A 16,289-nucleotide genomic window follows, 5' to 3' on the forward strand; every position below is an offset into this window, starting at 1 on the left:
TTTCTCTACCTTCATGAACTTTCATACTGTAAAGATTTTTAGTGGGGGTGGGGGAGGGGGAATCTCACAAAAATGCTTAAAACTTGTAAGGTCGGCACACACTAGGGGACTTGTCGCAGGGACTTGCTTCGGGGACCAGTCCCCTAGTGTGTACTCGTATTTTGCATCGAAATTCTAGTCGCAGGGACCACATTTTTGGTCCCTGCGACTAGTCCCACTAATTAAGCTGGTTTGATTTCTGGGACTAGTCGCAGGGATTAATAAACCCACAAATCGGTCAATTTTTTCCAGTACACACTAAGGGATAAGTCCCTGCGACTATTCCCTGCGACTAGTCCCCTAGTGTGTGCCAAGCTGTACAGGTAGCAGTGTACACCCATTTGCGCCAGGAATAGGTCTGACTTGTCAGTTCAGTACCAGAAATGAACAAGACTAGTCAATGTAAACAAAGCAAGGATTATGGGCGATCATTTCTTCTTCAAAATTCAAATCTGTTGCCACTTTGTAAAACTGCCTTGGGTCTAAAACTGGCAAACAGTTTCGAGTTAAATAATTGTGCACTTCAGCAGTCTGACTCAATCTGTGGTAGTGTTCTACAGAACCAACAGTTACATTTCTAATCCAGTTAATTTTGCTCCAATAGAACATTTTTTAAGTTTAGAACTTTTATGGGTAAACCTGTGGAGACCTTCTTTATGATATTTTAAGTGAACAAAAATTGATGAACTGTGAGCAGCTTATTGCTAATAGAAAACAGTTGGGCCAGAGTACAGCTGTATGCATGGTACCGCAGCTGTTTTATCTGCAATTATCAATCAGCTAGCTAGACTATTTGGCTCATACTTCTTCTTGTGAGTGAAGCTTGAACACCAAGGCTTTTATCTCTCACAAACTGCACTTCACCATTGGCATTTACTGTCAAAAACCTTTCTACAATATGAGGCTAGACTCCTAGTCTAACCTGACTAAAACAACGTGTTCCTGTGATTTGGCTGTTACTGCTGGTTTCTATCCAGCAGGCTAGAGTCAACTGCTATTAATAGAAGCTCAAGGAACTGTCACTTGTTGTGGTGAAAATATTACCTAATACTATGAGAGCTTATGAGCTCACTATGCAAGCAGAAGGTTACAACTTCATTGCCTTATGCAAACACTGTATACCAACTAATGCTAGGAAACCATACCAAGTATCACCGGCCTGCAATGCATGCAAATTGCTGCATCTACAAAGCCCTCACAACACATTGAGCCCTGACAATCCATGCCTGTGATGCTGGTAAATTATTGCCTTATATGTAGCTGCCTACTTTGGTTTTAGCTCTATCTACAATATCTTCCCCAAGTTTTTTTGAAACCCTAAATGCAGGCATAGGGGATGACACCTTTCACATGTGCATTTCAGGTTATAAAATGTAAACATCCCACATCCCTATCCAGCCCGATAATTTTTTTAGAGATGTCACCTTTCACAATTTGTGCATTTAAGGTTATGAAATGTAAACATCTCTATCCAGCCTTGTTTCAGAGAAGTGTTCTCCTCTGTGGTACCACGAGTAACCAGACTTGACTATCGGTTGAAAGGAACAAGTCTGATAAGATTGCAGTCTTGAGGATGTCGCTGTGCTATGCCACACCTTAGCAACAGCTCAATATAAGGTGGCCAATGAGTATCCACGATTGTTATGTACGGGTCGTGAGGTCTGCTGTAGGACATGTTCATCAGGTCCTGTAAAGACAAAAATTAGTATTTTCTGAGGTAAACGTGAGAGTCTTATTTAACTGACACCACCCCAGGTTCAAACCGAGTCTAGACTGACCAGGCAAGAATATACACTTTATTTACCCTCAGATTGTACAGAAGCTTTTTTAACAAAGTTAATATCTCCGAGCATTTCAGCAGTATAGCATGCATCATCATGCCGTCATCCAAGTAAACTAGAACATCTAGCCATTAGCAGATGTCATTGCAAAGACAGCATGACGTTCTTCTCAGTTATTTTAAGACCCAAGAACCCAAGATTCCTGCACTCTACTAACTGAGCTAACTGGTTGGTCCTTTAGCCAGGGTCAAAAATGCTTGAGCCATGCCGAGGTTTGGTCTCCTTTAGGGATTTAATTCAAATTTCATGACAAGCATCCCTGCCTCCTTTATATGGCAGCCCCCCACTCCCCCCATCCCCCCTTGGGCTGTATCATGAACTCCTTACCTCCGTCAGTTGTTGTAGTGAAATGTATCTGATGTCTGGATTTAAAGGTGCTCTTGCTAGATTCTAATAGAAAAAGATATGAACAGAACCTATGTACACAGAACACTGCTAGCTTAATTTACTCATGGTATTCCTGACCTCCACCAACTGAGCTAACTGGTGTGTGCTTTAGCTAAAATCAATTGTACCATAGGTTTTGGACTGTAATTCCTTGGAGTTTCTACTTAACAATTAGACTAATCAATAAGTATAGTCAACTTAGCTGTTCATAGTTGACTGTTTGCTCATATCACTAGAAATTTTGGGCTCATAAAATTGTTAACTAGGTCTATAAACAGACGCAAGTCATTACCACGGTTTTCATTAAGAATTGCAATAGCAGGAGAATAATGTTAAGTAACCAGAGAATGATTTTAAAAGGTTCCGCATCTTAATAAAAAAAAATAGGTAGAGGCCTTTGAAATTTAGCCGGAACATTCTACGTAGTAGAAGGAGAATTCTCTGAATCTCCGATGCCTAATGAACACCCTGCATTACATATGGCACAATTTGAGTGTGATCCCCGATTTTAGTCTTTCTGTTGTACATGTATGTGTACTGGTACTGTTAGACTTTGAATTCTGATGACAATAATATTTTACCTTGTTTCCTTTCATATCAGTAGCTGATGGGAGTGGGAAGTTTGTGGACAAAAAGGAACCCTAAGAAAAAATGTGAAACACAAATGATGACTGAATTATTAATAAATCAATTTATTCGTTTTTTTAGACAGACAGACAGACAGACAGACAGACAGACAGACAGACAGATTGATTTATTCACTTTTATTTGAATACAGAAATTTCATAAGCTTAAAACTTCTTAACATGAAAGCCATATTGAAACAGAAGTAAATATTGTTACACTAAAAAATTAAATACAAATAATAAAATTTAGTTAACAGTTTCTTGCCTACTGGCCAGTTTTCCTTTAAAAATTATTTATGTATGTCAGTAGGTAATGAATTCCACAGCATTCACCGTCTATATGAGAAGGACCCTTTATAATATTCTGCTTTTGGAATGTGGTACAGACAGACAGACAGACAGGGTGGAAAAGCAAACATATAGACCTGCAGAAGAAACTAATTAAGCCCCTTGATCTACGGATTTCAACATTATAACTTTCAACACGAAAATAACAATACCTACCAGTTTCTTCATGGTCTGAACAAGATACACATCTGCAGCCTTATTTTGTCTTTCAAGATCCTTTACTTGACTGAAAAAGAAAATAGGTTAATAACAAGCAACTGCAGGAGGGTTCACTGGCCTAACAGTTAGCTCCCCCATTTCTAGATTGAGTCTGGGTTCCAGCCCTGACCAGGGTCACTGTATTGTGTTCTTGCAACTTCTTGGGCAAGACACTTTACTTCAACAGTGCCTCCTTTTACCCACATTAAGGTGGCCCGCGGGTATTTATGACGCTAACAGTTGCCTTTTTTAAGCGCGTTTTAAAACGGGAAAACGTGAAGCGATTGCTTAGATTTTTGAGCATCTGAAAGAATAATACTTAAATTATATAAAATGATAAATTTTATAGCGATCAAACGCGATTTGTTTAAGTTATAAGCGATTTTCGGAAGCCTTCGTTTTTAATAAAATGCGATTATTTTTAAAATGCCACGGTGAATTTTTCTGTAATTACCCCAAAACGCTGCCAAACAGTTGAAGTTTACTCACAACAAATTACAGGAAAATCCACTCCGTAGATTTCCTGAACGAGCGACATCTTTATTTTGCCTTTAAAAACTGTTGTGTTATGTGTCGGTCTTGACCGTCGCATAAATGTGATACTTATAATAACCCAGTACCAGCCAGTTTTGAGGCTGATGTCACCTTAATCTTGTGTGTAAAAGTTAAAAAGATCGTATATTTACATCAGATATTAGCAGTCAATAAAGATGGATGGTTTACAGCCGAATTTTTGAAAATGTCAAACAAATGACGTTATTTCAAATTGCGAAAAATTTGTCGATTTGTTTTGCATTATTTTAAAGCTGCAGCTAGAACAGGATACTGCAAAGATTTGTGCCGAGTTTCAGCGAGTTCCTTTCATACGGTTTGAAGAATTTCGGTCACAAAGTCAGGTACATTTGCTTTCCAAGTTCTGGTCGCTTTGCAAACCCCGCATTTCGAATGAAATTATACTGTTGTTTTCGAAGAGAGGTGTTACTTTAAAATTCCGCATGATCTTCTGCCACTTGGAAATAACACAACCTGAAATAGTTACTACTAATATTACAATTACCGTTCCTGCACATGTATTCCCTGATGGCAGAAGATCGTGCGGAATTTGGAAGTAACAACTCTCTTCGAACAACAACAGAATAATTTCATTCGAAATGCGAGGTTAACAAAGCGATTAGAACTTGGAAAGCAAATGTTCCTGACTTTGCGACCGAAATTCTTCAAACCGTATGAAAGGAACACGCTGAAACTCGGCACAAATCTTTGCAATATCCTGTTCTAGCTGCAGCTTTAAAATAATGCAAAACAAATCGACAAATTTTTCGCAATTTGAAATAACGTCATTTGTTTGATATTTTCAAAAATTCGGCTGAAAATTACCATCCATCTTTATTGACTGCTAATATTTGATGTAAATATACGATCTTTTTAACTTTTACACACAAGATTAAGGTGACATCAGCTTCAAACTGGCTGGTACTGGGTTATTATAAGTATCACATTTATGCGACGGTCAAGACCGACACATAACACAACAGTTTTTAAAGGCAAAATAAAGATGTCGCTCGTTCAGGAAATCTACGGAGTGGATTTTCCTGTAAGTTGTTGTGAGTAAACTTCAACTGTTTGGCAGCGTTTTGGGGTAATTACAGAAAAATTCACCGTGGCATTTTAAAAATAATCGGATTTTATTAAAAACGAAGGCTTCCGAAAATTGCTTATAACTTAAACAAATCGCGTTTGATCGCTATAAAATTTATCATTTTATATAATTTAAGTATTATTCTTTCAGATGCTCAAAAATCTAAGCAATCGCTTCACGTTTTCCCGTTTTAAAACGCACTTAAAAAAGGCAACTGTCAGCCTCATAAATACCCGCGGGCCACCTTAACTTCAGCTACAAAGCTTTTCCTTCTAAACATACAGTTATTTACATTTTTAGTAAAAACCACAATTTTTCTTTATTATTTACCTTGTTACACCCTGTACATTTTCTTTCTCTTGTTCCAGGCTGTTAATTTTCATACAAAGGGAGTTGTTAACTTCTTTGTGTTGCTTGAGAATCTCTTCTTCCCTGTGTGTCAGCAAAACACTTGGAAAGTCTTACTTTTGCTCAAACTTGGAATACCCTAAAATTTTAAAAATAAGCCCCATCCCCACCCCCACCCCCTAAACCCCCCCAAAAAATCTCAGACAAAAACCCTCAGGAAGAATTTGTTCTTCCGAATATAAACCCATGCGCTGATGTTAAGTGATAGCTCTTAAAGAAAAATAACTTTTCCGATTGTAAGCCCCTATTGTAGGGCTTGATTTGTATCACGTTTGAGAACACTTAGAGACCTGTAATGGTTAAAGAATAGATATAGAAACTTTATTAATGTGTCAAAACCACATACCGGTAGCTTGGGAAATCAAAATCCCATACTTATTTGGGGACACAAAGTGAATACTAATTAAGAAAAGACAATTAAAAATATTATGTGTAAAATATCGAATAATAATAATATAAAAATCTAATACTTATCTAATAATAACTGGTCTTATAATGTAATAATTGAATGATAATCACTAGAAATTTAATATAAAAAAAAAAATTTGACTTTGACATCCTATTCTTGTTTGCACCAAAAAAAAATTTAGACACTTAAATAATAGAAACCAAAGGATTTTTGAAATGCAAAATAATTTCAATTCAAAACCAGTATTATACATGTACAAAGTACAATAATTATTTTCCCTACCTTTTTAGTTCATCTTCAACTTCTTTCCGCTGTCCTTTGATAACCTCCAATGTCTCTTCCAACTGTTTTATACTGGTGAGCAGCTAAAGTTGACGAAGTGAACATAAAGCACCTTCCCTCAATATCACACACTTAATAATTTCATAGACTTATATAGTTGGGGAGGTGATTGTGTTAAAGTGCAAGAACTGCATGCAGTACAGTGCACTAATAAGGACTATAAGCAAACCATGGAAATTTGCAGGTCTTGACAAAATCTGTGAAACAAGTTCAGCGTACCCTAATACCGGTGCATTAATATTGTACAGTGTGCAACAAATTTCAAGACAAGCCGGGGTAATGAATTGTCCAGCAAAATTTTGCAGTGCTCACAAAATTAGGCTTTTGCTCGGAATGCTCGCAAAATTTTAATGAGTGCTCGTTTGCTCGTGGTCAAATATTTTTAAAAGTACTCGCATGTTTGGTTTTTCGAGGAGGTAGCTTTTTCAAAAGTGCTCGTTGCTCGCAAGGCTGTTTGTCAGTGCTCATGTTTGCAAAAAAGCGCTCTGCTCGTGTGCTCACAAATGCTCGCAAAGACCATTCGATACCCCTAATACAGCATCAGGACTCCAAAAAAAACCTTGAATTCCTGCTTGCCCTTCAGACAAACACCTCTAAAATTTTGCTTGCCCCAGGCAGTTGCATGCTTGTCTTAGTTTACTTTTTTTGCATTTAAGTCAGCAGATGACTGCCGGGCCCTTGCCCAGAGGTGAGAATGAAAAGTTGTTTGCCCTGCAGGGAAATCTACTTCTCCCAGACATATGGACAGCATTTTTGGGGGGGCCCTACAGGTTCATGTACATCTGTGGATCATTGATCTTTATGTTGCTTGCCATACAATCATTTACAGAGCTTGTGATGTGTTTTCAAGAAATACATGTAACCACATTACCTGGCTTTTTAGACGAGTATCAGTGTATTCAGGATTTGTTGATGTCACTGGTGATAAAAGAATGTACAAATTACATTTTGGAAAAAAAAAATACAAAAAAAACAAATACAAAAAACGGAAAGTCAAAGGTCAGGTAGGTTTCTTTCTTGTCCAAAAACAATATTTTGATTTGTGTGCATGTTCAAGCTTAAATATTGTGCATGTTAAAATGTGTTGCTTGTGGCCAGCAAGGTATGTTTCTATGTTATTTTTGTGCAAATGACTTTTTTGATTGTTTGGCCTTTATTTACGGTAGCTCATAGCTGACCAGACAATTCCTCAAAGATGCAAATAAAGTACATTGATATATGTAACCCTCAAATGTCCATTAATTGACACGCATGCAGAGCGTGCAGGATATTCACTGTTTGAGCATATAACTTGGCCTACTGCATAATTAAAAAATACAAAATTTAATGTTACCGGTATATTCCGTAATTATGTACCTTGAAGTCCTTGGTTTTCCAGTGCTAGGAGTTCTGTTTGAAGTTTTTTCTCTTTTACTTTCAGGACTCTTTCAAGTACCTGTATACATTTGTATCAAAGAATTAAATCACTCACCGAACTAAATTATATCTGTGCTGTACTAGATTGTTTGAATATTTCTGTTGCATTAAGGTAAGCTTGACATTTCTCAGAGACTTATTTGTCCCTGGGAGTCTCTCTTAGGAGCCTGATTGTGGTATACAAGAGGGGACATTTCTCAGACAGGGTTCGTTCACTTTTTCAGGCCAAAAATTCAAGGACTTTTCAAGGACTTTCCAGGACCCTTCTTGGAAATTTCAAGGACTTTTTTCATGTAATTTACCCCAAATCAACGATTTACGGTCTACTATGCCGTTGATGTGCTTGCTGAGGAACTAGAAAAATCGCCTTTTTTGGCGGTCTTCTCATTGCCTTGAGAGCTTTTGAGTTCAATAAAAATTCAAGGACTTTCAAGGACTGAAAACCAATTTCAAGTACTTTCAAGGCCTTGAAATCGAAAACACCTGAAATTCAAGGGTTTTCAAGACGCGTACAAACCCTGCTCAGAGACTTTGAAGTCTCCCAGTGACAGTTAAAACTGTCAATGGAACAAAACCCTCATGGGGGCCTGTTTTCAGCACACATGAGGGGACATATCTCATACTTTCAAATTGTCCCCAGAACAAATCCCTGCTAGAAGCCTGATTGAAGCACACATGAGGGGACGTTTCTCAGAGACCTATTTGTCTCTTGGAACAAATCCCTCCTTCATGCTCCTAGAACCTGGTTGCAGGGACCCTTCAATAAAAGTTGCTGTTTTCTTCATTTTCATATAAATACAACACTGTACATTTGGTGTGCACCAAAAAATAATCTTCCTTTAAGTAAACTGGCTTACCTTGGAAGCGTCAAACTCTTCTTCCTCCATATTAGATGTGTTATTATTTGAAGATCTTGCATCAAGGCGAGCATGGGTCTACAACGAAAATGCAATATTTAGCATGCAGCTTGCATGAAAATAAAATGACATGATAGCACTTGCCCAAATGAGTCTTGATTTCTTTGAGGTGAGAAGACATTGTTCATTTTTAGTGCATTTTTACTGAAAGTCCAGATGACAAGAACTATCAATTGAAAAATAAGTTGCCATATAATATGGATTAAGGGCCCACAGACGGATTTCTCGCGCGTTGCTAAGGTGCTTAAAGAGGGCGCACTGTATTGCGTGTACAGGCTACTGACGCTTTCTGTACCCGCCAGATGTGCAAAAAATTTTCCTTTCGAGCACTTCTTCAAACTTGCTAAATAAGATGAAACAATAAAAAACTACCAAAAAACTTCAATCCTCACTAATAGTTGACTTGACATCTGAGAATCAGTCCGATTTAGTTGTATCCAGAAAGGCAGTTTTTTTCCATATATGCATTAAGAATCTCAAAAGCGTACGCGTACAACTAGCACGTACACTGTTCTCTTGTCAGATAAATTGAGCATGCATTAACAAAATGACTTTCGGTCTGCAGAAAAAATCTTATAAAATCTGAATACTTGGTGGTCTTCACTTTTTTCGATGTTATATTCTTCCGACCTGGGTTGGGAATAACTAAGTATTCATTTGCTTAAATCATTTTTAATAAAAAATTTATGGACAAATCAATATTTGAAATCTCTCTAAAAAAATTATTTTCCTTCAGTTTTGATGTCAACTAAGCTCAAACTCCACAAAACCTTAGCAATAAAAACACTTTAAAACAAGAGAAATGAACATATTCCTGGGTTAGTGTTAATTGGCTTTCAAACAACTCCACCCAGAAGGATTTCAGTATCATATATCATTAGTTTATTTGTTCAACTTACATTATTTAACTCTTGCCAAAGGTTTTCACAGTCATTCCTTAGCTGTACTTCAGCTGGAATATTCTCACCAACAGCCATCTGTGCACCTCGTTCACTATCTCTGGTGGTAACTTGATCTTCCAAGGCAGTGCTAACGTCAAAGCTCAAAGAACGGCGAGCATCTTGGACACCCTTGAAAACAGTCATTATAGACACGGTAGGTAACAGGAAAGGCTGGAGCTTATCCTGGTTTCTGTAACATGAAGCGACTAGGAGTTTTTCTACTCCCCCCTGGATGGGACGCTAGTCCATCACAGGTTAATCCCCCCCCAGCATTAGTGTCATTTATAAAGACACTTTGACAGTTAAGTGTTTCGCCTAAGAACACAAAACAATGACCCAGGGCATGGCTCAAACCCGGACCGCTTGATTCAGAGTTCAGCACACTAACCATTAGGCCACTGCACTTCCCACATGGTGAACTTGCTTATTAAATAGATTTAGCCAAGCCTAAAAGCGGAGCTCCCCGGTAATTTACTTTGCCCTTTATTAAAATATCTGAATTTACTGACCGTAGGAAAAAAAAAAAAGTTAATGAGCCCGCAATCCAATAGAAAAACCATTTTCCGGTCAGCGGTCAACTTTATAAAAACGCGTTACCTCGATGAGTTATACACCTGAGCCCGCGATATTATCACGTGATACTGGTCAGCGGATACCTTGTATTGACAGCTGTCAATTGACCATAACTTTGATGCCCAGTAACAAATAGATGAGGGTTTATCTATTTCTGAAGTGCGCAACACCGTACGCCGTACGTACGCGCCCGCGAGCCATGCCGCTAGCCATGATGACCATGAAAACTCAAGTTCATGGTTTTCCTATTTCTGTGAATATTCTATGGGTATGGGGCTCCGCTCTGCGGCCCTTTGGGCCGCTGTGGAGCTCCGCTAAAAATAGTTATTACGGTAGTATTTGCCAATCCCAGACCTAATTTGCCTCCCAGAGAGTTGGCTAAAAAATTGTTGATAAATTGGGTAAAGCATTTTCAATTGGTATACAAAAAAAAATTGGATACCATTATCAGTTATTGTTACAAAACTTAAGTACCAGAAAAGGTTATTAGCCCTTATGTTTTAAAACAACATCTCTCAACTGATACTAATTAAAAGAAATTTATAAAAACCAGTAATGGAAATTTGTATGTTGGCATCAAGGCTAAATGGATTAATTAATACAATCATGTACATCATCAAAAATTAATCCTTCCAACTCTCCCTACTAGTACTATAAGAAATGTAAGGAGATGAGTATGGAGAATTTTCATATGCATCAGCAGCAGCTCTTACCAGGTGATCTGAGGTGTCCCTTGACATGTTGATTATAAATCCTAAGGAAAATAAAAGAAAAACCCTGATTGTTGACAGAATAATCTACCAAGTTAATAGTTTTGGACTTTGGTGTGTGTGTAACGATCAAGTTTGTCATCCAAAAAAATATATTTTATAGTCCCTCGACACCACTAGCAGCTTGGTTTTGTGCCCAAATACCTAAACTTAGAAAACAAAGGCCTAACTCACTCTGTCGCAACATGACTGACAGCTAGCTAGATAATTTGTCAGTATGATCGGCATGAGTTTGGGCAGGTCAAAAAATGGCGAGCTCTTAATCATCTCATCCAATAAAAAACTGTCAGCCACTTAATAATGTTCCCCTTTGTAAATGTAAGCTGCCAATAAGCTTACTTATATTACACAGGATAAATAAACAATGCTTTCTCTATCTCTAAATTAAAACAGAGCAGATAATTATAAAATTGGTTCTTAATGGAAAACAATGGAAAATAATTTATAAAGGTTAGCTGTACTTCGAGCTCAGTACAAGTAATTTTCCAAGGTGTCAGTCTTGAAATAAAACGATTTAGTTTTAGTAGATATAACAGTTTCCCGGGTTGAATGAGCTTGCAAATCACCACTTGCAGCTAGATTGAAATGCAGAAGGAAAAGCCAGTCATTTTGAGACCAAAAATATGATTTAGTTGCAGGACTGTATCGAAAATAGCAATTTATTAAATATTTTATTGATAGTTTAACCGTTTAACCCGATTAGCGTAAAAATCTGGATCTTTGTGTATTTTAGCTGCGAGGCGCCATCTTGTTTGAAATGGCGGGAAATTATCGTTCAGCGATCGTAAAGCTTTGTTTAAACAATACAGACTCATTTTGAGATAATGGAGTATGGCCAAGATTAGAAACAAGATTACTGACCTTCACCTTCGATGTACAAATCGCTATCGCCAAAAATACACCAAGAGCATTCGATCGCTCTGCATTAAATTGCTGATCGTTTCAAACCAGCCGCTTGCACTCCGAGATTATTGACAAGTCTGGGCAGGTTCTTTGCGCGCGGAATCACAGCTCGTCACGTGATGTAAACTTGAGTGACAACACTCCATGAATGAACTAATTTGACCAACATATTGTCATCGGCAGCCAATCAAATCCGTTAAATTGTTGTTGATATAGCAACTTGCGTAAAAAAAATTGAAAGGACAATGGCGTCGGTTACGGTGTAGTAAGATTTTTTTCAACATTCGCGGCTGGCGGTGGTGAAGATTTGATTTTCGCGCAATCTAGACGAGAAGGACATCAAATTCGTCAGATCAAGTGGAAATTTGCACAGATCCCCTGCGATCACACCATTCCTTAACACCTTTTGCTGAATATTCGAGGTAAGTGTGAAAAATTTCATTCAATTACGATCGGCGATATTTTGGAGGGAAGCTCGAAGACGGTGCAATACATTTCAGAGCTCGAATGTGATGGAATTCTGGTTGCATCTGTTATTTGGAACAAGAGAAATCGAATTGTTTTGTTTCACGATGTTGATCGAACGTTCGATGATGTTTTAGCCATGCCTAGACTTGACCGCACAAAGTACAACACGGTCAGTGCTTGTAATGAAAAGTAACAATAGTACAATAGTTCCATATCGTAAACAACTGACTGAAAGGCGGCTTCGATTCTAACTGTTGCTCATTTTGAAAACTCATATGCTTCGTGAACAAAATTTCTGCGTTCGTATTAAAAGATGTTGAAACTTTAGTCGGGGATTCCCCCAGGATGTTACGAGTTTAACTCCAAAGGGTTTCCTTCGATCGTCTGTGAAATCGACGAGATCGTGTTTTGCCTTTTGACAGGGAACTTATGAAAGGTGGTCTTCGATTGCAAATAAAAAGCGAGGCTAAATAAAGGAATGGAAATGTCGAGTTTGGTTATTTTGAAGCGTTTTGCATGATGAAAATGGTTGTCTTCTTGCATGAGATGAGCTTGCGATAAAAACTCGATCATTCAATGACATTCCTTTACACAATACTTAACCGCAAAAATATGCCTCGACAGGACGTTTATTGGAATATCGAGTGTTAAATCGTCCTCAAGGTCATTTCACAATCAAGATCAAATGATCTTTACATTGATTTTATTTCTTTGTGAAATTATTCGCTTTCGTTTGATTTGCGCCGTCCTGATGTGGAGGAAAAAGGGTTTGTCGATTCCTATAACAAGAAGAAGCCGTGAACGGATATTTTGGTGATGGTATTGTGATGCAAATATATACATCAGGTGAGGTTAACTATTGTTCATTGTTTTGCAGTTCAAAACAATGAGCTCTTTCACAACAAGAAAAAGGCCCCCGCGAAACCGGAAAATGACAATTTTCAACCGATTTCTGTCAAAACATACAACTCTGTTACAGGTTCAACAAGAAAACAAACATCGACAGGAAAGGAAATTGAATTATTGGACGCATTTCTCGTGAAAATCAGTTCAAATAAAGCTAGCAGTAATCGCTTCATGGATTGAAATAGTGGTTTTGAATGAGTGATCGAATTTGACAGCTTCCATATAAACAGAGCGTGTATACTCGTTGGCGTTTTCTAGCAAATCGTAGATTTTCGAATCTGCATCATGCAATCCAAGCTTCGTTTTTCTTTCGTCATAATCTCTCGTTAATCTTTAACAAAGCTCTTAGGCCAGCACGCTTTTCGCCGGAATTCATAAGTAGGGCAGAGATTTCACAGCTGGCAAACCCCTTAATGACCTCATAAATAGAAGAATCGGTTAACTGTTATATCGGATCTGATAATTAAATTCGCGCTTGAAATGTTTGAAGCAACAATTTAAAAGGGAAACACAGCAAAACTAAGCGCGAGAGAGTTGGATCTTTATTTCCTTCATTCCGTACAGTACTGATTTTTTTGGTTGCAACTCAGTTAGGGTACAAAGTGGATGCGCGGATTGCTGAAGCTAGAAATAACGGTTTGATTCAAGCTTGAATTTCATATTGAGTCCACTGAAAAAATAATAGCTCTTTGTTGTATTTCTGCTTGGGCATGCTCGCTGAAATCGATTCAAGTCGAATGTACACGTTGTAGTTGGAATTCATGCGGTAGGCTTGAGGTGATACTTTATTTTGTTGCGCTAAAGAAATTGAAACCTTTTAGTCTCGGCCAAGCAGAAATTGGGCTTGTTACAGTAAAGTTTCAAAGTCTTCAAAGGCCGTTAAGTTATAAAAAAGATACTCAAATCCGCGGTAAAGAATCAGTTTTGCCCGATAGTTTTGATTAGATTTTTTAATAGCCTCATTCCGTTCAGTAAAGGGGCGTCTTAATGGGTTTGTTCAATTTTCACTGTTTTGACGATTCTTGCCCATTTCTGGGTTACCGTTAACTCTTAGCTTCAATTCAACAGACCAAAATCTTAACGGTCTCATCTGAACAGCTCTCTTCGAGGATTAATAACTGTTTGAGCTTTTTGCTGTTGAGAATTGTCCCAGTTGGGTTTAGTTCGTAACTATGTGACAGTCATAGATTTCGGCTTTTTAAAGGTTTACTTATCACAGAATTTGGATACACCCTTTGTTATAATTCGGACTGTTTCTTTAGCTCTCATAATTCGTCTTCCATATATTGCCTTATCCTAAAAAAAGACAAATACTGAAATAATGGAGAGCGAGTGTGATATTTATTAAACATCCGTTTTGTGAGGATTATAGTCACCTTACACAAACGTAACTAAACAACGAAAATAGACTCCGAAGATTATTTCAACTGAAATTAAACTATTTTCTATTTTATGGTTTCCAACAGTTAAGGTTACTAAGATTTGCTTTCAACAGGAAAGAAAGTTAGCTCGCTTGTTCATTGCCTGACCCAAAAACAATTTCAGTTACACCCTTATAAACAGTTTTTGGCCAGAATGACGCCAGATTCGGCGTTTGTTTGCTCAATAATTGACATGTTTTCGCATATATTAGGTTGTTTTGTAGACAGCGTAGACATTAAGTCTGATATTTTCAGTTTATCGACAGCTAAGACAAGGGAGCAAATGTCTCCTAAAGGACTGAAAAAATGGCGAAAACTCTCTCTCTTCTCTTTCTCTCTTGGTAATTTTCGGGACAAATTGATCACTAAGAAAATTTCAGAACTGTCCAAGCCTAGAACGAGTTCATTTGTCGTGAACTCCTGCGAATTCGCATGGGCGTTGCACTTGTACATGCCCAAGTGAAATTTTCTCACAGGAATTTTTATTTTCTGCCACAAAAGCGTTAAGTTGTAGACGATTTGTCCATGCTTCAGTGCTTTAAGGAGCCTTTTATGAATCGGTTATTTGTTTCATTTCAGACAAAGAGCTATTAAAATTTCATTCAATATTGATTGCGAGGACTATATACTGGGACCGCGTCTGGAAAGAACGGAAACAATTGTTGTGATGTCTTGAGACAGCCGCGTGTTCGCAGACTTGATAAATATGCATCTACACGTATTTTTTCAAGCCACTGCGTACCCCATGCATTTCTTTTAATGGTCTTCCTTGGGGCTAAAGGCAAATGTAAAAATAAGATTTAAAGTTATTATTGTACAAAATTTATTACTGAATAAACTTCGTTTGCAAGGAGGTAGCGTTTCCAAGCCAAAAAGAAAGGCTATTTTAAGTCGTAGACTGCTCGCGGCAACATATACACATCACTAAGTAGGTTTACTCTTCTCAATTGTCGAACTAAAAATGCTATTGTTTACTTTTCTTCATTGTTTATAGCTATGTTTTACCTAAAACTAAAACTTGCATGATTCTATTGTGCTTAGACTGTCAAAATATTGTACTCATCCTGCATTAAATTGTGTTCCTGCAGTAAAGTGTTGGTCGCTGGACAAATTTAATTCTTGACGCCCGATGAATCAAGCTGTAAAGATATTGTAAAGAACTTGTCTGCGTAGTAGCGCTGAATAGATTTGTTACGGGAATAATTCATGTCTTATCCCGTAAATTGGAGAAAAAAAGCCTCAATTTTTCATTTTCTTCCGAGAAACATTAACTTTATACAACAATCGTCCAAGTTTTTAAGGGCGGAATAATTTAGTAAACATCTTTTAAAAAGAAAAATCCGGCATTTTCAAATTGGGACTACAATTGATACGGCTTGAAACATAGTGATTTTAAATCAAGTCCATTCACACTTAAATAATTTCCTTAAAATTTGATGTTAGAGATATTGACCGTGTAGGATAAACCAGAGTTTCCTAAAAGATGTGATACGATTATTATTTAATGGGTAAATTGTCTTGCGGACTTTGCCTGGGTTTTTAATACATGGGCAATTGTTATTGTTTAAGACTGACGGAGATGTATGGAAAACTACAGCCCTCACACAGTGACCAGAAAAAAATCATTTGCCCAGAGAGCGAATATTTCGGAAATCGCATTTCCCCGAAATTAATTGTTCTTTGATCTTCCGCTCTCTTACTGCGTTAGAACATAGTTAGTAGCTATCTATGGTCAGA

General features: G+C 37.6%; 1 protein-coding gene across 1 annotated transcript; it reads right to left on the minus strand.

Moving 5' to 3' along the window:
- Positions 1-1,068: 1,068 nt before the first annotated feature.
- Positions 1,069-11,838, minus strand: LOC144667121 (centromere protein K-like). Its single transcript, XM_078528509.1, has 12 exons — positions 11,716-11,838; positions 10,798-10,837; positions 9,470-9,640; positions 8,511-8,588; positions 7,594-7,672; positions 7,109-7,155; positions 6,178-6,260; positions 5,409-5,510; positions 3,398-3,467; positions 2,849-2,908; positions 2,208-2,270; positions 1,069-1,726 (listed from the first exon to the last, which is right to left on the minus strand). Exons 2-12 carry the CDS (start codon positions 10,822-10,824, stop codon positions 1,568-1,570), a joined length of 939 nt encoding a protein of 312 aa, XP_078384635.1. The 5' UTR covers positions 10,825-10,837; positions 11,716-11,838; the 3' UTR covers positions 1,069-1,567.
- Between the last annotated feature and the right edge of the window lie 4,451 nt (positions 11,839-16,289).

The sequence above is a fragment of the Oculina patagonica genome, chromosome 10, assembly GCF_052425735.1.
Source record: "Oculina patagonica isolate OP01 chromosome 10, crgOcupat, whole genome shotgun sequence".
NCBI lineage: Eukaryota > Metazoa > Cnidaria > Anthozoa > Scleractinia > Oculinidae > Oculina > Oculina patagonica.